At 34.9% G+C, this 20,554-nt stretch overlaps 1 protein-coding gene across 4 annotated transcripts in view; it reads left to right on the plus strand.

Annotated features, from left to right (window-relative positions):
- LOC134529327 (protein son of sevenless) overlaps positions 1-20,554 on the plus strand; it is a 386,073-nt gene that overhangs the window by 260,026 nt on the left and 105,493 nt on the right. For all 4 annotated transcript variants that reach the window (XR_010074532.1, XM_063363274.1, XM_063363275.1 and 1 more), the window contains exons 20-21: positions 8,338-8,507; positions 9,283-9,399. Coding sequence is in view for 3 of the 4 variants with exons in the window: in XM_063363274.1 (XP_063219344.1) it covers positions 8,338-8,507; positions 9,283-9,399 (287 nt within the window). In the remaining variant the exon portion in view is untranslated. The remainder of the gene's footprint in view (positions 1-8,337; positions 8,508-9,282; positions 9,400-20,554) is intronic.

Here is a 20,554-nt window from a genome sequence, read left to right on the forward strand (position 1 = left end):
ATAATGTAATCCCACTTACTGCTATTACATGTAGTATACGCAATGGTGTACAGCACCCGTAAGCAGTTGTCTGTGGTTGCATAAATATCTCGGAACCTCAGAACTCTGAAATATTTTGAGTTAACACACACACACTTTCTCATGCACCTACATGTACTTGCACACATACATAGACTTACAGACACATACACAGACCCATACAGATACACACACACAGACACCACACACAAACACACCCATGCACAGACACCACACACAAACACACCCACGCACAGACACCACACACAAACACACCCACGCACAGACACCACACCACACAACACAACATAACACAACACAAAACACACACACACAATGTATATGCATATGCAAGCGATGGCAAAGGGTTGAGAGTTATGGAATTTAAAATGTGTTTCTTGAAATTCGCTAAACAAACTCCGACTTCTGTTTTCATTTGGGGACCGGAAAAGGCTCAATTTTGCATATGCCACTAGGGGTTCCAAGGTCCCTAATAGACGACCGACAATATAAATTGTGGCAGCCATCACATGGTGGGTTTCAGACTGGAACATACCTTATTCTGTTAGACGGAGCAAAGTAAATGAGTGTGTGTGTTACCCACGCTTGTGACGGCGTTATCGGCAGGTCAGTCTGCTGGATCGCGACATGTGGTTTGCCTGTTGTCATACATGTTTTATGTGACTGTTAAATATGCTATGGGCATGGGTGTCACTATGACTTATTTCATAGGGTGTGGGGACATAGGAATTTGAATAAATAAACACACAGCTTTATAGCATGTGTAAATATACTACCTATAATTTACTTAATTTTTAAAATAATCTGAAATAGAATATTGTAATAATTAGAATAACACAAATTAAAAACTGAATTTTTACAAAAATTGACTAAACAATGAGTAACCATGTTACTTCTTCCTTATAAAGGTGTTGACTTTGTTACTCTACTTTATGTTTTTAATCAATCGTTGTACTTGTAAGTTACATAAAAAATTCCCATGGGATTTACTAACAATGCAGTTGATTACTTGTGGTTATTTTTAATCCACAATGTATTATTGTGAAAGTATGGTGACCAAAGTTTTAATAAAATGAACTAGGCTGGATGCACCCACCAACAATCAAGGCTTTTATTTTCCGCAGTTTTTTCCGTCTAGTTTACGCCTTAATATCTTGTCCGTCTGTGTGTTTTGACATCCCAACGGATCACCTGCTACTTGTCGCCCTTCACATTTTCTATATTTGTCTAATAAAGGCCAAACTTCCATCTTACTAATAATCAGGAAAACTAAAAAAAAATATCCTGAACAACCAGGAAAAAGATGGGAATTTCAAAACTCTAGTTTGGAGACACTATGGTTAGTCATTTGTATTCAAATGGACTTTTCTTCAATTACCAAACATAAAAAGGTAACTAACCTTGACAGAAAATTATCAAAAAGTTTTCAAGAAATGATTATTTTTAAACAATTTGGAAAAAAATAACAAACAGAACAATAATTTTCAATCAATGATAGAAGAACAAATAATATCAAAAATCAAAGTTAGGACCTAAAAATCACACAGGACGTAAATACTTCTTCTTTACGGTGTGCTTAAGACAGTGCCAAAATGCAAGTTCTTTCACCTTATTTTTTGTCTACTATGATCAGGAGTATACACATAATTTTGTTTTGCGGAAAAAAGGGGGGGGGGGGGGGTCGTAGATACATAACCAAGTGGCCCGCTGTTTGCTTTCAAATTCTTTCTATTTGTTTGTGGGAATGATATGTTTTTTTATGATTTCAGGGGGCATGTTCCCCCATCCCCTCCCCAGCATTACTGCATGAGTAACTGAGATTTTTTGCTGCATTCAGTGTCTCACCTTATTAAAGAGAGAAATTTCAGGCCCTGGGACATTTGAAATCATGTGTTTTTTCCTATTATCCTACTTAGTTGATTTTTTGTATTTGTTGATTTGTTTTGTCCAATGATTTTGGGTAGTTTTTTTTGGTCACCGTGTAACAACACAATTTACAGCCTTCCTCATGCCATTCAGCAATAATAATTTGTTATAAATTTTTTGTCATATTTCAGGTTAGATTTAAAGATTTTTCCCTTTCAGAAGTTATTGTGAACGTAATTCTCCGAGTTTATTGTTTTTATTTTTAAAATGAATAAGTTTATTTTTGAAGTAATTTTTTTTTTGCTGGCTTCTTTGTGTGGAAAGGCATGTGACGTAATTCTCCTTCGTTTTTTCCACGACGGAAGCTTTGTTTCACACGCTAGGCGTGTGAGTCACGGTCACGGTAGTGTGAGAAAGAGACAAAATCGCTGCGTCGTGGGAACAGAAGTAAGCATTTTGTGGAAGCTTTTGTTGCCATGCGCTGTGATTGGCTGAGGAGCCCAGAACACTGCCCGCACAAAGGGAAGGAAAGCTGTAATTCAGTCATTGTCCGAGCACCAGGCCGAGCGGTTGTTCGGGCGGCGGGCGGAGCAGGCCCTGGCCGGGCGATTGCTCAGTGTTTTATATATTTTTTAAGTACATTTATTTTTTACGTATTCTGTTCCGAATATAGTGTGATTTTTACATAAATAAATAAAACCGGTAATACATCAAACTTTGTGTATAAATTTCTTCTTTCTTCGTGACCTGCAACCTGTATGTTCCACTCATCACCAAATTTGAGCTAGCCAGAGGTGGTGAGTGGTAACAACCGCTTCTATGTGATTATCTTTTGAAAAAAAAATTCAGTTTTTTGATAACACACATTTATTTGCTGTATTATTAATTTTTTTTTTTGTTGTGGCTGATATTCTGACAAGTGTTTGTTATCTTATTCTAGTACTTGCTGTTGAAATATTCAATCATTTTGTTGTTTTGTTCTGTCATTTTTCTTGTGGCTCAATGATTGCTAAGTTTTTTTGTTCCTAGGTTTGTTCTTTTTTTTCTGTGAGTTTTATTGGTTTTTGTTGTTCTTTCTCTTATTTTGATACATGTCAGCAATGAAAAATTCACATTTAAACATACTGATTAGTATACTTGTGTATGTATCTCTACAATTAATCCCAATTTTAACCTCAAGCATCATCATGATTCCCAACTGTTAAATGTGCACTCTGATTTCACTCAACCCAGCCTAACCCCCTTACCCCTTATAGTAACAACGAACCACAGAACACCTTGCCCAGGATTCATATATACAGTAGAACCCCTGTCATAAACTTTTCAACGGAGGGCACAAAAATGGTGTATGATGCGGGAAAGTGTATGAAAAGGGAATGGCAATAATAATTTTTTTTTTCAATCTAGCATACCAGCACAATGTCAGATTAAACTTAAATACATAATGTGTAAATAATTGCATTATATGAAAGATATGAATTCATAATTATATATACATACATATAATAAAACCACCAGAAATGTAAAATACAGTCCATAATCAAGTAAAGCTGACATGAGAAACAGAGGCCTTACAAAATGTTATGAAGTCCTTTCTTGGAGGGCAGGAAAAGTCACCAAGCCTAAATTAGAAATTTAAAAAAAATTAGGCTATTGTAAAAAGAAAATCAGAAATTTATGCTTGTTTGTTTCTTTTTACAAACAACTTTATGCAACAGAACAATTTTCAATAATATTTTTAACTTGAGAAACGTAAAATACAAAACACTCCAAACGTAAGAAAACAATAACAAACGGGTATATTCAGTTCAAATATTAATGAATGCACAAAATATGAGATCCGTGCCTTGGTAATGCGCGTGCACCATTTTCATAATCATTGCTAGTTTGCGCCACTAGTCTCACTTGATGCTGGCCATAGATGCTACTAGCGAAGTGCACAGTCTTCCTGATAATATCCATATCTATGGTGTGATAAAGTTATTTTCTTACGTTTGCAAATGTAAACAATGAACGTTTTTCAAAATAAAAGCATTAAAACGTAGTTTATCAGGAGGAATATAACAAAAAAATTTGTGAATTTTGGGCTTTTCCGCTTCGTAAAAACGTATGAAACGGGAAATTAATGATTTTATAAGTGTATGTTCCGGGAAAGTAAACCATTGTAAATATAGTACTTTCGGCGGGACCAAAATTAATCGGCGTATGACACGGGAGAACGTATCATTGAGGTTCTACTGTGTGTGTGTGTGCGTGCGCATGCGTGTGTGTATATTGATATTTACCGGAACTGGTGTCTACCACCTCTGACAATGAGTGTCACTGCTATTTTTTATTTATTTAATTAAATAAACTTGACTATGTAAAAAAAATTTAATTTATTTTATAATGTAAATAATCTTTTTTAAATGGTTAGTTACATCTAATTTTCAAATTAAAATTATAAAATATATTGCTTATATCTTATATTTATAAAATATGGAATAATAAAATATTCTGAGTTTTTATTTTTTTATTATTATTACTACCTAATCGCTGAACTCTATGAAACAGTGGTTTTAATAGAAATGTGTAGTCTTGGCTGTTGAATTGTTACCTGCGAAGTTGGAAGTAAAATTCTGCGCCAAAATTATTCACTCATAATGAACTTAATGATTTAACTCGTGACTTAAATCTGACAAAGAATACTGCTCATTTGCTTGGATCAAGGTTGAAAGCAAAAAATCTCCTACTACCTCTTAGTATAGGACTTGAGAATAGGAATTAATAAAATTCTTTAAAGAATAAGACTCGCTGTAATTTTACATAATGGAAATTTCTTTGGTTCATTACCCATTGCGCATTCAGTGCATCTCAGGGAAACATATGAAAATCTCAAAATTCTTCTAAAATGTGTGAACTATGAAAAACATTCTTGGACAATTTGCGGTGATTTAAAAGTTGTTTGTATGCTACTTGGTCTACAATCTGTATACACAAAAATTCCATGTTTTATTTATGAATGGGACAGCAGAGCCAAAGACAAACACTGGAAGCAGACTGACTGGCCCAAAAGAAAATCCCTACAACCCGGTTCACAGAACATAATAAGTGTACCACTTGTTCAACAAAGCAAAGTACTATTACCTCCACTTCACATTAAACTCTGATTAATGAAGCAGTTCACTAAAGCACTTCCAAAAGAAGGTGACTGCTTCCAGTATTTGGTAACAAAATTTCTGAAAATATCTTATGCAAAACTGAAAGAAGGTGACTTTGTGGGACCGCAGATCAGAAATTAATGAAAGACAGTATGTTCGAAAATACAATGAATCCTGTAGAAAACAAAGGCCTGGGTTTCTTTTAAAGCAGTTGTGGGCAATTTTTGAGATAACAAAAAACATCCAGAGTACAAAAGAATAATTATAGAAATGTTGGAGGATTTAATGAAATTAGGATGTAACATGAGTGTGAAACTTCACTTCTTACTGTTACGCCTCTCCGTAGTGAAATATAAAATAAATCAATAGAAATAACCAAATAAAGACGACTATAAACTGGCACGGGTGTTAGGTAGACTTAATATGTTGGCGGTAAAGCATAGTGAGCCGCAGACGACGAGAAGAGAGAGATAGTAAAATGACGAAGGCGTTTCACTGGCTGTTATGAAACTGCTGGGCCAAAATCTTGATGTGGGATGTTCTAGAACGAACTGGGTTCCAGGGGTGCTCTCGAACCCGCACACTGCGGGGAGAACTCAGCTGCCTGGCTGCCGCCTCGTAGACCGATGCGGTAGCACAAGGTTGGCTTTGGAAACCATGATGGTTACGAAGAAAGTAGGTAGAAGAATAAGAAAAAAAATTTAACTGGCGACTACTTAGGGCAGACTAAAGGCTAAAAATAGTAAATCGGCACTTGAGGCCTTAAATGTAGTAGACTACATTCCAAATGATTGATCGGCGATCTTCTAATTCTCGCGTAAGTCAGGAGAGTCGCTGACTGGAGACGTTTGCAGTTGGCTGCCCTAAGAAAAAATGACCTCGGGGCGCGGTTGGGGTGCTAAATTAAAAGGCCAAGTCTCCCTTGAAAGTGGGTGGGGGGGAGCCTTCGGTATTCATCGGCGCTCGTCGCCATAGACACTCGAAGTTGGCATCCTTGGCCAGCACGCTCTGGACGGGGAAGTGGGGAACTCAACTCGCCCGGCGAGCGGTCAGGTCGAGGGTCGATTCAGCTTGAACATTGTTCTTATGGGCGCGACAGTGCTGCCATCAGGTGGACAGCCAGAATGGTAGGGAGGGGTTAGTGTCTCTCGCTTCCGCTAGATGGATCGTGGATACGTCTTTTAGCAGTCCGGCGCATCTTAATCCCTCTCGTCGCCGGCAGGGTGTGCAGACGAGAGTGTGAGAGCGGCTGTGGGTTATGACCTCCATGGCCTAGAGAGGAGGGGGTGGTTATGACCAGTGACTGACCCGGCCTGGGTTCTGGACGAGGGGACTGGTGAGAGCGGGGGAAATTCTGCAAGGTTCGTGAGAACCGAGGCGACGAAACACCATGACGTGTCTGCCGCACCGAGAATTTGACCAGACTGGTTGTCCAAGCTTGCTGATTGCGAGACTTCGGGGAAGTCACCAGGGGCTGAATGTCAGCTTGCCCCCACAAGTTTGGTCACGAAATGGCTTCGTGTAACGAGACTTAGTACATGACAGCAAGCTGGGTTATGGGACCGGGGCGCTTTAAGCAGCACTCCAAGTCACAACGTAGCATTGGTGAAGTTGTGAACCGGACGGTGTGGGGGGGTGGGGGAGGGAAATAAACACGCTGAAAAAGAATTGGCCCGGCCGTACACTGGGCTGAATAAAATGGTAGGGAGCAAAGAATTTAAGTAAAAAATAATTTAAAAAACTCAATTATAAAAAAAAAAGGGTGTCTATAATGCACATGATTGGCACATTACATTCACATATTGATTTTTTCCCTGCGAATCTCAGCGATGTCAGTGAATAACAAGGCAAACGTTTTCACTAGGACATGCAGGACATGGAAAAGAGATACCAGGGAAGGTAGGATGTAAAGATGATGGCAGACTACTGGTTAATGCTTAAAAGAGATGGCACTGTTGAAGGAAGACAATCGAGGAAGGGAAATTTCAACCCACATCAGACAGATCTCTAAGTGAAATTAGCGAAGACGATGAAATAAATTGTCAGGTACCGTTGTGTTTTTGTAACAATTATAGAATTTTAATTTGAGTATAAGATATTATACTATTGTCCATTGTAATGCAAGTGCATTGCAATTTCATACTGGGTTATAAAATTTACTACTTTAAATGAAACTCAAAAAATGGTTCACTGTCCAAAAATTTCATTTACTGAAAGGGTTTTTTTACCCCTGGTCTGAACAAGCATTTTGGAATGCTAAATAGGGCATAACTTATTTAATACTTCATTTATAATTAAGATTGTAGCAAATAATTTAGATAATAATGTAAATGAATTATTAAAAGTGAAACCGTTAAAAAATATTATGTTACACGAGATAAAATTGGTGAAAACAAACTTAATTTTAAGTTTTCAGCAATTTTATGGTCCTAAGCCATTGCAGAACATTTGCTGGTTGCAGAAAATCAACTTTCAAAATTTAATTATTATGTGTATGTCAATAATTTCTCACCAAATCAATTTATATAAAAATTTGCTAGAAGCATTTTTTTTTAACTGTAGAACAATACAATTTCTCTATGCAAGATATTTTATCAATGCACATTTTCTCTGACTTTTTTAATTATGTTTGAAGAAATTTCTATGGAGAGTTATATTACTTAAGATAGACGGTCAAGGATAAAATGAGATCGTAAAAGAGCTGTACTAGTGTAAAAAATAAGGGTAAACACTGAGCTACGTCCAACTAACGTAGTGTGTATGAGGCAATGAATTTTTTTATTGTATATCACTTGGTTATCTGCACTAAGTAGCTTTATGTGTGAGAATGGAGAGATAAAGACATTATTAGACAGAGACAGCCAGGTCCTCTACTAGCTAAGCGAAGAAAGGGGCCAATGTTCAACAAAGAATCTAATTATACTGCAATGTCACATGTGGACCTGTTACCAAAGTCATGTGAAACCACTTTGATTGCAGTTATTATTCAATTTTATCTGTTTGGTTTTACTACTGAGACTTAACAGTTTCAGTTAGTGACATTTTAACACATATTTAATTGCTGTTGGCTAACAGGTATGTTGTAAGTTAATTTCATTGTTATTTCCACCATTTTTATGGGGATTTCGTTGGAATCAAACTTGTTTTATGGGTGCCATGAATAAGCCACAAAGAGAGTAATCCATTTATGGATAACCATATCATATTTAGAGTATCCACATCAATTTTTTATTGTTAAATGTTCTTTAAATTTTAGCAAGTGCCTTAAATGTCTGGTATTATTTGTTTTAAGGTATGTATTTGACCAACATACTCCTAACTGAAGAAGGAAATCCTGATTACCTACCAAACTCACCAGAACTAATCAATTTCAGTAAACGGAGAAAAGTTGCAGAAATTACAGGAGAAATTCAGCAATACCAAAATCAGCCATATTGTCTGTTTGTTGAATCAAAAATAAGGGTAAGTACAATTACTTGTACAAGACACCTTGTTACTAAATGATCTACATGTAAGGAAGAAACATGCTGGTTTTTCAAACCTACATGTGGATTGTTTAGCATCACAATGTTAATTCCACGCTTACTTAAACCATTTCTCCACATATTCAATCACTTCTGGATATTCTGGTTCTCTTTGTCTTTTCATATCTTTCCCACTTGTATTTATTGTGTTCAAAATTTAATTTTTTATTTTGGTTTGTATACAAGGGGTGTTAAAATCCAAAAGATTTGGCGTTTAAAAAATATTTTTTTCTTAAATTTTTTGTTTTACTTCTAGAACGACAGCAATATTCTTTGTAAATGTGGCACGTGCAGGTTAAGTCAATAGAAAGTAAAGTGTTGTAGAGAAATTTTTTTATGATTCTGAACATATGTATAAAGTTATATGTTTACAAAATTTTTCATATATTTGCTAAGTTGTTACGAAATAGAAGGATTGGTCAGCATCTGTGAAGCAGTGGTTTCCATGATGTGCTGCTATGCAGAAAGATGTAGGTTTTTCTCCCATATTTTTTAATCTCTTTTGATGTTTACTGTATGTTTAGAAAATTTAATAAAGTAATTTTTGTATAATGTTTAAAGAGCTGCTGATGTGTTATTTTATTTTTGCATAAACCCTGTGAAATAAAAGTTCTGAATATTTTTAATTCTTACCATTAATTCTCTTGCAAGCTGTAAATTAATGTATGTAACACTACGTTAAAATTTTAGGGTAATTTCATTTTTAATTGCAGAATTTCTTGGAAAATTTGTCACCTTTTGATGACATGAAAGACATTGAAGTGGCCAACTACTTGTACAATCAGTCACTGAGGATAGAGCCTCGGGGATGTAAGCAGCCACCAAAATTTGTAAGTTTTAATACTGCTTTGTCACATTTTACTCAGTAATGCCACTTTTTTAGTACATGTGTTTATGTATTCATCTTTATTGTCCATTATTGAGGTTTTTCTATAACATCCAGTGTTTACTAGCAGGGGCATTTGTCCATGAAATTGCTTTAAATCAATCTTCCCCATTGCAATATCATTCAAAGAATGTAGTAATGAAAATCTTTTTTTTCTTCTTAATTTTTACTTTGAAAAAATAAGAAATACCAATCTCATTTCTATCTCTATAAGACATGACATAGATGTTAAGGGGGGGAAAAAAAAAAAAAAAAACATTTTTCTTTTGTCCCAGATTGCCATAGTATAAAATTTTGAGTAGTCACTGAAGTGCAAATTTCCTGTGCATGAATAATTGGTAAGTGCGTAATAAGTGATTAACATTGTCTTCGAAGAAGGGTATAGTAATGATGCTTAGATTTGTTATTACTGTCTGTAATATCTGCAGTTAATTTGCGTAAAAGTGTTAAGTAAGATTGACTAAAAACATATTTTTTTTTAACTAACCAAATATCTTTATTTCAAAACATTTAAAATATGACGTGGACTCTTTATAACATAGACTGCAAAAAAAGGTGCCGTTAAAACAGTTAAGTGTAATTTAAGGTGGTCAGAAGCAAATAGGTACACGTGAATATAGGATATTTTGGAGGCTTTCAGGCTTGTTTTCTCAAAACAGAATAATAGGTAGTTCACGACAACTTGCTAAATGGCAGGAGAAATCTTAAACCCACTCCTTTGCATCTAACCACCTCATTTGTTATGAAGTTATGTCAAAACATACATTAGGGTGAATTTAAGGATTTACAGATTTTGATTATTTTTTTTCCAACCTACTTATATTTTTTCTATAGGTTCATGCACAGTAAGTTGAAAGTGGCATCTAATTATCTACTCTTTCCAGTGTGTCATTAATATTGCTGGGATATTTTAGAGATAAACTACCTAATTAGATATTAAAGTTACTAGAAATAAAATAATATAAACTAATATATAAATATTACTTTGATATCATTCTGTAGATTTACAAATAAGCCCCTACTGCATAAGACATATCTACCGGGAGGGGAAGGGTATTCTTACAACAGTGGGTCCAAGGACCACTTTTTTGTTTTGCTTATTATTGAAAATCAATTACTTTTGCTTAACAGTTGAAGCATGCACAAATTTGGAAATGCAAACATTAATTGATCAACTCCAACCCACCATATAACTTTTAAATTTATAGGCACATAGTAGGTACATAAATTGTTATTGTCCCACTAACCTTGAGGATGAGTTACCTTAAGGGTGCAGTTCAAGCACAAAAAATTATCACTCTTTCAAATATGTATTCTGTTGTTATAATATGGTAGGTGGTGTTGAAGTAATGTTCCCTACTAGCATTTTTGTTGCACTTTATTTAAATTCTCAGGTACCTTTGAATCAGGCTTATGGTCTTCGTTAGCAGGCGTGAAGATTTTATGCCGTTTAACTGTGTTGTCGATGCCAGAATATTCCAATTTACAACATGTAACAGTCATGTGTTAGCGAATTCTTTTTTATATTAACTTCTTGTGTACCATTCCTGAACTTCTTCCAGTCAGGGCTCATCTCCCAAGTGTGGGCTTTCTGGAATTGCATTCCAGCCACAGTGCATCGGCGCTTGAATGATCTTCATTGTGTGAAGTCTATCCTCCTACTGGCATTATACTTTGCCAGAAGACTTATATAAAATTCTGCTTGGTTACTTTGTTTTATCTTCTATGAGTCTTGGTGCTTTAGCAACCAATCTGTTTACCGGACTTTTAACCTGATCAAATATTTTCTTGGGAACAAAAGTATTTACGACAGTCAGAGTGCTCACCTAAAAAATGTTAAGGGACATTGCTCAAATCTTTAATCAGCTCTTCATCTCTTGTCACCAGAATTTGAACCTCTTGCTGCAGCTGTCAAATGAGTAATACATGATTTCAAGATCTTCTTGCTTTGGTGGGGAAGTTTTTGTCTACTCAAAGTTTGTGGAGAGCACTTGTGTAGTTCTTATCACAGTTGTTAGAATACTCTATTTTGTGAATAGAGTGCCCGTTATAAACATTTTTTATAAGTGTAACATAAATACTAGAGTCGCCATCACCAAAAAAATACTTGTACTTCACACCATGCATTGCTTCACTATTCTTGAAACCTTTGACATTAATATTGTTCTCTATTGGAGTTGAAGCCTTACACTTGTCCGAATTCGTAAAACATACATAAGGTTTTGCAGTGACATTCTGTGTTGCTGCTCGCTCACATACATGTATACAGCAGTTTTTTTTTTGCGGACACCATTAAACAGCAGCTTACCAGTAATCTGGCCTATTATAACTGCCTGAAAATAAATTAAATATAGATAAATATAGCTTACAGTTATTTTTTATACAAAACATTAGCAAGTAAGTCACATTGCACTAATATTCTGAAAGTTTTTAAAAGTTAAGTGCATAATTCTGAGCTGTATATTAACAAAAACATGACAAAGAATTACAAAAACAATCAAATTAATTTATTTTCTGAATATTCATTAGTAAATGAGAGGTTTTATGGCACTTTATCGACATCAGCACCAATGAAGATGTTCCGGGTTGGGGATTGAACAGTGGTGGATCATAAGGGTGGTGGACATAGGAGTAACCTGAGAAAAAGTATCGATCACCGGCAATGTACGCACCTATGTTGCATGTGAAAAGCCAATGTCCACCCCAACTGTAAGTCGAACCCGGATTTCCTTGGTTTGGAGGCTAGCTTGCCAATTGCAGACAAACCAGATCCCCTTCAGTTCCTAGTTCTGCAACAGAAATAAATGCACCACATTACGAAAGTAAATTTATAAAAGCCTAATTAAAATGAATGTTATTAGCATTTTTAAATTAACTAAAGGAAATAGTCTAAAAAAATTTTTCTCCGTGTTGTGTAAATTAGCATTTACAACATGAAATGAAAAGTATTAATTTATTTGACAGTAATTGTAATATTTAGTCTAGCATTTTGTTTAAAGGTTACGAAATGTTCTCATTAAAATATTCTACATAGAGCAGTTTGTAACTTTTTTTTCCACCACAGAATTAAAATTAGCTCTAAACACTACGGCAGGATTTGGATAAATATTGATGTGTGATGCAAATACTTAGTTTGTTAATTTGTGCTCAGTAACAAATTCCTCATAGGGTGATGTGGGATACTTTTAAGGGATACTCACTAAGGTAATATAACCCGCAAAATGTGTCAATATGGTTCTTTGAACTCACTTCTTTAATTTGTAGCAGGAACTCTACAGTTGCCATATGCAGTATAAGTAAACATATCTAATGTTTGGGGAAACATTTAGGCATGTACAGCTACTATAAACGCTTACTTATTTACATAATTATGTAACCTTAACTGCACAGTTTAAAGTTAATAAAATCTAAGCAACATATTTTGTTTTTGAATGCTCATGCTTCTTTTGTGATATCTCCCCACAAAACTGTCAAAGCATTTTTATACTACACCAAATTTTATAAGGCATTGCATATAGTAATGTGTCACAAGTCATGAATTATCTATTAAGAAAATAAATAAAATACCACTTCAGATGCTACGTTGCAGTTAACGCCTGTAGCTCTGTTTGCTCCAGCCGCCATCAACTATTACGGTAACAAAGGGGACACCATGTTCATCCACACCTCCTTTTTCCATAGTTATTTTACTTTTCAGTACATCTGCTTCATAATGGTTGTTTTCAAGTAGTCATTCCATATCTGCAAATTTAAGAAAATATTTGCCCCTTTGTAATTTTGAGTTTTTACATATATTTTTGAATTAATTTAATATCATTGTAAAAAACTAAGTTACCTTTTCCAAATGTATTTCGTTCTTGAAGAATGTATTTTTGCTTATAGCAGGTCTTTTGTGGACATTCAGCACATTTTCAAGCTGCATATACCTGATTCCACTATTAATAGCTGCCCAAGCAGCTGCACCATTAAATTTTTCATTGCCAGGTTTTTCTTTGCTTATTTTAAATTCATGATGACAGCCATGACACTCCAGTAAGCACTGGCATTTAAAGCTTTTCCTGATTTATTTTGTAAATTTTAATGTCCCTGCTGTACATTGTCTTGTATGCTGAGCTTGCAAACTAAGCAAGAATGCAAAAACATACGTAGTATTAAAAATTCTGTTTCCCATTAAGTCATCCCAAGAAGTTTTCAAATTCACTGACTCTGTAATAATCAGTGCAGACCAATTACAGTCAAACCTCTATCTATCGTTTTTCAGGGGACCAACAAAAAAATTCAGTAGATGCGGACATTCAATAGATGTGGACTTCACTTTTAAGAATTTTTAAAAAATAATATTTAACCTCAAAATTAGTGTCAGAAATATGTCAGTTACTTGTCATTAAAGTTAAATCAGTTGAAAAATAAATAAAAATGGAAGTATTTTACTTAATTCAATTTACACTTCCAAAAAAAAACATAAGCACAATAAATCTACATGGAAATTAAAGTCGTTTTCAATATCCTGAAGTCTGAAATATGTTTACTCATGTCATCAAATGTAGAGCTGTCCTGAAGAAGCCGATTTTGCCAATATTTAATTGAATCGGCATTTCTGCCGACTTCCGATACGCTTGTTAATTTTCGGCCGATATTACTGAAAAACGAGAGAGACTGCCATAACCTAAAAATCCACGAGTACCCTTTTCAGTTTTCGTAGTAGTACTGCATTATTTCAGATCGCATTATTTCTTCGCAACATGTGCCAAACGTACATATAAAAATTTAACATCCTTTTTTTCAATAATGTTCTTTAATTTTAATATGTCATAAATAAATACATCACCGTCACGGTAAATAGACATCTCGGTTGTTACGGTAATTGTAGTGCAAATGTGGTAGCTTTCGTGCTTCTGTAGTAATTATGGTATCGACAAAGAATCTTTAGTTCTTTTTATGGTAATTATCTTAGGATAACAATTGGGTTTGTACTGTAGTTATGGTACATCATCCATATTTCTTCGTAAGTTGTTGTTCATTTGTCTTTTCTTCATATTTACGTGCTCCATTACTTGGCTGCAGATTTAAGGTGATATTTACTACTGTATACTATCATTACTGTTTTTATGACGGTTTCTTTCTAAGAAATGGTTATTTCTGCAAAATCTTTATGGTTAAACGATCATCTATTATAATTTATAGTGACGGGACCACATATTTTGAACGATCAATGCGGACAAAACGATAATTCGAACATCGGTACAAGCGGACTTTTTTAACCTTAGTTGTATGGCAATTTTGCCGGGACCGTAGAAAGTATACGATAAACACGGACAATCGATACATGCGAGTTCGATAGATAGAGGTTTGACTATACTTCCTTCATCAACAGAAACTCTTTTCTCCTCAAAAAGTAAAACCACACATTGAATTAAATACAGGCCCTATAGTCTTTTGAAAATACAATATTTCTTAGGCATACTAAAAAAAATATGATTCAAACTACACACACTGGCGAGTATAAAGTTCATAATATTTAGTCTCATAAGTTATAAAACTGGGCCTGCGATTTGCACAAAAGTCAGCACATTCAATGATTCCAGCAAGTTCAATTGAGTATTTTCACACGTGGTTATAGTACCAGTCGATGCCTATGACACTTGAGGATGGAGGAGGGAGAGGGGGAAGAAACGTCTGCCTCAGCCCCGCATTCTCTCCGCCCTTGTTTTCTGACATTCTACTGTAAGTAGCAAGTCTAAAACCAGACCAGTAGGAAAGGAATGTTGGGCCAAGGAACATGTAAGGATGTAGGCAATGCACTATAATTTTAACTCTCATGCCTGATTTTGCTGTCACAAAAAACACAACAAAAATAAAGTATCACAGAGCCTAATTACAAATTCCAAAAAAGTTTTATCATTAAATATTGTTTAGGTGCATGTTCTAATTAATCAACTTTATTATAGTATTTATAACTAACTATCAAATTTTATACTTTAATTTTGTACAAGTATATAAAGGGAAGTTTCTTGCAACAGACATTAACGAATCCACCATAATTTTAAACTAATATGTAAGAGCAGTTTCTCGCAGGTTCTGCATTGCAACTAGGGAGGGCTGACACTGCACAGGCCTGATGCCCATCCTTGGTGAGGGGGGGGGGGGGGGTGATGGAGAAATGCCCAGTCAGCTTGAAACGTGAGTGTGGTGAGATGAGGCGAGCATGGAGCATCATTGGAATGCATGCGCAGGGTAAATGGATGTTGCCAGAGAAAACCCACCGGCCAATGGCATCGTTCAGCATGATTCTTACATGTGAAATTCTGGATATCAAACCCAGATTGCCTAGACGGGAGGCGAGTGCTCTGGTCACTACACTGTCATGGCCCAAAAAAAAAAATAGTAACCAGTAAAAAATTAAACAGTCATAAATATTAGCAAGTTGTACACGTTCCCACCAATGCATTCAAGAAATTACCATAAATATGTTTGCAAAACAACCGTAATATAATTTTTTTACGAGATAGATCATAATATTTTACAGGGGTTTTTTTGGCAGTTGAATTACTTAGCACAGGCCACATGATTCAATACTTCATGTTTTAAATAACCTTTTAAGGTTAGCACAGCTTTTTGAAACACAGAATAGGTACTGTTTGATAGATTATGACTTATGATTCACAATGCAATACTTTGTTTGTCTTTGCAAAACATATGTAGATATAATATACAGCGATATGCAAGATCAAAATTTGTGGGACTATACTTTGAAGAAACTATAAATGGAACGAACTACAGATCCATATAAAACTATCTTTTGTATTAAGAAATGCTAATCCAGATTTCCAACATTCCTCAACAACAAAAATACTGTAGCCAAAATTTTTAAATAGATAGACTGAATTTGTAATAGTGACTTATGCGCATGTACCTTAGGTAAACCAGCATATTTCTTCTTGCGGCTGTCAAAAACGTACATTATTTATGCCAAATTTTTGTTTTTTACAAACTACATGTTATCATGCATTAATATAATGGACAGTTTAAACCTAATTTCAAGAGTAGGGAGAGGTAAATACTTGAGTACAATGGCAGGGGGAGAACGAGGTAATGATTACAACAAAGCAACAGGTTGCACCACAGAACAAGTAGGTGGGTGTGTGGGCGTGGCCGGGTGACCATGTGTCGAGGTGGGTGTGGTGCGGAGCTGTATGCTGTGGACGTCAGGTTTGGCAGCGGCCATCTTGGTTCATATTTTTGGAGCTAGGAGCACTGGTGTGGTGTTATTTTTAAGAATAAAAATATTTATTGCTGCGACTGTTCTCCAAACCAGGGGACCCAGATTTTTAGGCAGCGATGCAAGCCACTAGACCAGAGCATCTGTTGAGGGAGGAAGAATTAAATAAGGAATATATCCTTTCAGTTCGGTGGTGGTACACCCAGAGGCGCGCCAAGTTTAAACTTGTAGTACTAGTTGCTTGCGGCATATTTAAAAAATAAGTTGTTTACTGTTACCGCTATTATTATTACCGTCTCAATTTAAATAAAGTCGGCTGCTAGAAGCCACCATCTTTTTTTTTTCAGTGCCACCAACTTTGGAAAATTTAATTGGCTGCTGTAGGCCGCCGTCTTTATTACTGGCGCCACTTTCAAAAATACTAAAGGGCACGCCATTATAGTAGTGGTTATGCAGAGGCATGCCACATTTGAAAAGACAACCATCTTTATTACTGGTGCCTAATTTAAAAAAAATATTGTCTGCTGTAGGCCGCCATCTCTTTCACTACTGCCGCCAAGTTTAAACTTATAGTACTAGTTATGTTTAAAATTCTTAAGTCCACCATCTTTTATTTATAGTACTGGGTGATGGTGGGATATTTAAAAAGAAGTTTTATTACTAAAGACGTCATCTTGGATTCACAAATTCTACCACTATAACAAAGCTGTAGGCATATTTATTAGAAGTATGCTTATTGCACTAACTTACAGTCATATTATTTACTGTTTTTTATATGTAATTTATTTGTATTTTATTTTAAAAATATATAAGTAAAGTTATGCTTTTCAAGTATTTCACTTGTTATGTATTTATACTTACAGTAATAAAGGTTGTTCATTTATTTTATACCTCTTATGTGTAATGTGTTTGCTTTTGTCTTAATGTTAAATTGTGGTAGCATATAGACATATGTTGTTCAGTATGTTATAGGCATAAGTTTTAATATATTCCTTTAGTTTTTTTAAATGGCATATTCATCTTGCAGTAAGTTTTTTTTTGTATTTACGTATAATGGTTTAGCAAAATAATGATTATAATATATAGTATCAAGCATACTAGCATCTCTTCAGCTATAGTCATAGCATAGGGTTAAGTCGGACATTGGAATTTCTCAGTAGTAAGAATCGCTGCATCAAGCATAAGTTTCCCATGAAGAGTGAAGTTCTTGTCAATGCTCAAGTAGCAAAAATAAGTGACATCAGTGATGCGAAATTTGCAAATCTGAAATATTTCATTGATTTGTTTCCTTTCATACTGCCAGTCAGAGATGGTGAAGGCATGGATGGTGCAATGGATGAACTGCATTGTAATAAATAAAAAAGAGAGAATTAATACTATATGGACTGAAGTAAGAAATATGCTCACTGTTGATGAAAAATTAAAATATGACAGAATTTCAGAAACTGTTTTGTCGATACTTTTGATTCCCCATAGCAATGCAGAGTGTAGGAGAATGTTCAGTATTACAAAAAAAAAAAAAACAAAGAGAATTTAGTTCATCGATGAGCAACAGAAAAGTGCAGGATATAACCATTTTGAAGAGTGGAAGCTCACCAGTTTGCTACAAACAAGTTTTTAGTGATGATTTTTTAAAAAGAGCTACTGTACAGTATCTGCAGAATTCCAGTGCACAGTCAAGTGGTCGTAGGGAATAAATTACTGTTTTTTACCTACACTGTGTGTTTGTGTGGCAGTTTTGTGTACATATTAACATTAACTCATAATTAGCAAATTGAACTACATTGGCAAGAAGTGATATTTTTTTTCTGAACTGATAGTAATGACATGCTCTAAAGTGAACTTAATTTTATGATTTGTGCTCCAAAGGGAAGAAACTAAAGGACTTATGATAAAGGCCTATCTCTGTAAGAAAAAAAAAATATATATATACATTAACTTGTGTACATGTGTATTAAATCATTTATTTTGCATTCAAGCTGTTGAGTTTTAATAAACTATAGTAACTTTTTATTTAACTTTCGTATTTTGGGTAGAGACGTGGTGTTATCAATGCAAAATAAACACGTGTTTTCCAGATTACTTATTTTAAACATCGCGCCTGATTTACGCTATAGATTTGTTAATTTGGAAATCTTACTGTTTGCACTCCTAACAAGTTGGCAGGTATGCGGCAGTCAATTCACCGCATAATCCAGCGGATTAAAACAGAATATTAATAAGGATGATTACATGATGGCTGACCGATTAAGAAGAAGAAGAAGAAGAAGAAGAAGAAGAAGAAGAAGAAGAAGAAGAAGAAGAAGAAGGAGGAGGAGGAGGAGGAGGAGGAGGAGGAAAATAGATCATCTCTTTAAGGGGATTGGTGCAGGACAAAAAACAGTCATTCGTCAGAATTTGTTGGAAATGAGCTTAAGTGTTTCATAAATGCTTGTTTATTACTACTGTAAGGCCAGCCAGCACGTATATAAGCTAGCGGGTTAGATTTAGCAAGTTAGTGGCGAGAGAGCTTCCGTGAGGGGAGGTTGTCGAATGTTGCAGCTCTGAGGCCTGCCATCTAGCGGGAATCTTTCGAAGGTCTTCCACAATATCGCCTTTCTCTCTCTCTCTCTCTCTCTCTCTCTCTCTCACACACACACACACGGACGGAAAGCGAACCGCAATAACCAGCTCTTATCTTCGCTTCCCATCTCGCCCTATCCTTCATTCTCGGATCAGGTAGCCGCCCTTCCCCGCGTAGACTTTCGTGTTACTCCAGGAAACCAAGACTTAAAAAGGCACCTGTGAAAAATTTGTCCAAAGCTGAATTTTTGTACTGTGGTAGAGTTGACTATGCTTAATAACATACCGAAAGTTTACCGCTGTAGACCTTGTGCGTTATCACCGAAAATTTGCATTTAAGTCCTAGGTGACAGCAACTTACATCAGTCCATTAAAATGCTACCCATTTATACAGTTTTTAATTTTGACTGTCCGTAAACTTACCAAAATAATCTAGAAACTGTAATACACCCATTAATGTAAGAAAAAAAAATTAAATTTTTAATATTTAAGATATGATATAAAGCTATTAATTCACGACATATATTTTTTTTATCTTTGCCATCCAGATAAAAATACGATTTACACCGATTTGAAGAGCCCAATGCGAAAAAATGTCTAAATAAATGTTTATAATTATACTTTTAGCTTTAAGATAGTATATTTATAAAGAGTCTAGCATAATTAGTTGCCTCATTAAAGCTGCCCGAGCGTTGCAGTGTACTGCGGCCGTACTGATCTTTCACGGCCGGTGTGCTTAGAAACATGCTGCGAAGCACGCTGCGTACTGAGACACTCAATAAACTTGGTCTTATTTAAGGATAACTTAAAATATATTTAATGCATATGATAGGGTGTATTCATGTTACATCTATTGAGATATACATATTCTTTTTTCTTATATGAATGATTTTTGATACATTAAAATTAACAATAAACAATTTCTGCTTGGAATTTGTAAATCAAATTCTAGAGGACCTCTGGTTTTATATATGTGTGTTCGTATTTTGTTACAAAAATGTTATTAAAAATTATTTTAATACCAAAAAATAAAATTATTTTTTATTTCTAATACATTGTATTATTTTCGATCAGAACTACGCAAAATTTTAATGTAGCCTAAATTATAATATATATATTTAATTGTATAAAATTAGTTTACTACATAACAATTGAAGAAAACAATACACCGTAAATGTACTTATTGAGTTTTGTCACTTTTATAACATAATTCGTATGATAATATTATTTTTTCCAGAAAATAAATAAAACATAAGTTTTGTTGTAAAATGTATTGATAGAATTACATATTTAGTATTTTTTTTTCTAAGTTAATTTA

This window comes from Bacillus rossius, chromosome 2 (assembly GCF_032445375.1).
Source record: "Bacillus rossius redtenbacheri isolate Brsri chromosome 2, Brsri_v3, whole genome shotgun sequence".
Lineage (NCBI taxonomy): Eukaryota > Metazoa > Arthropoda > Insecta > Phasmatodea > Bacillidae > Bacillus > Bacillus rossius.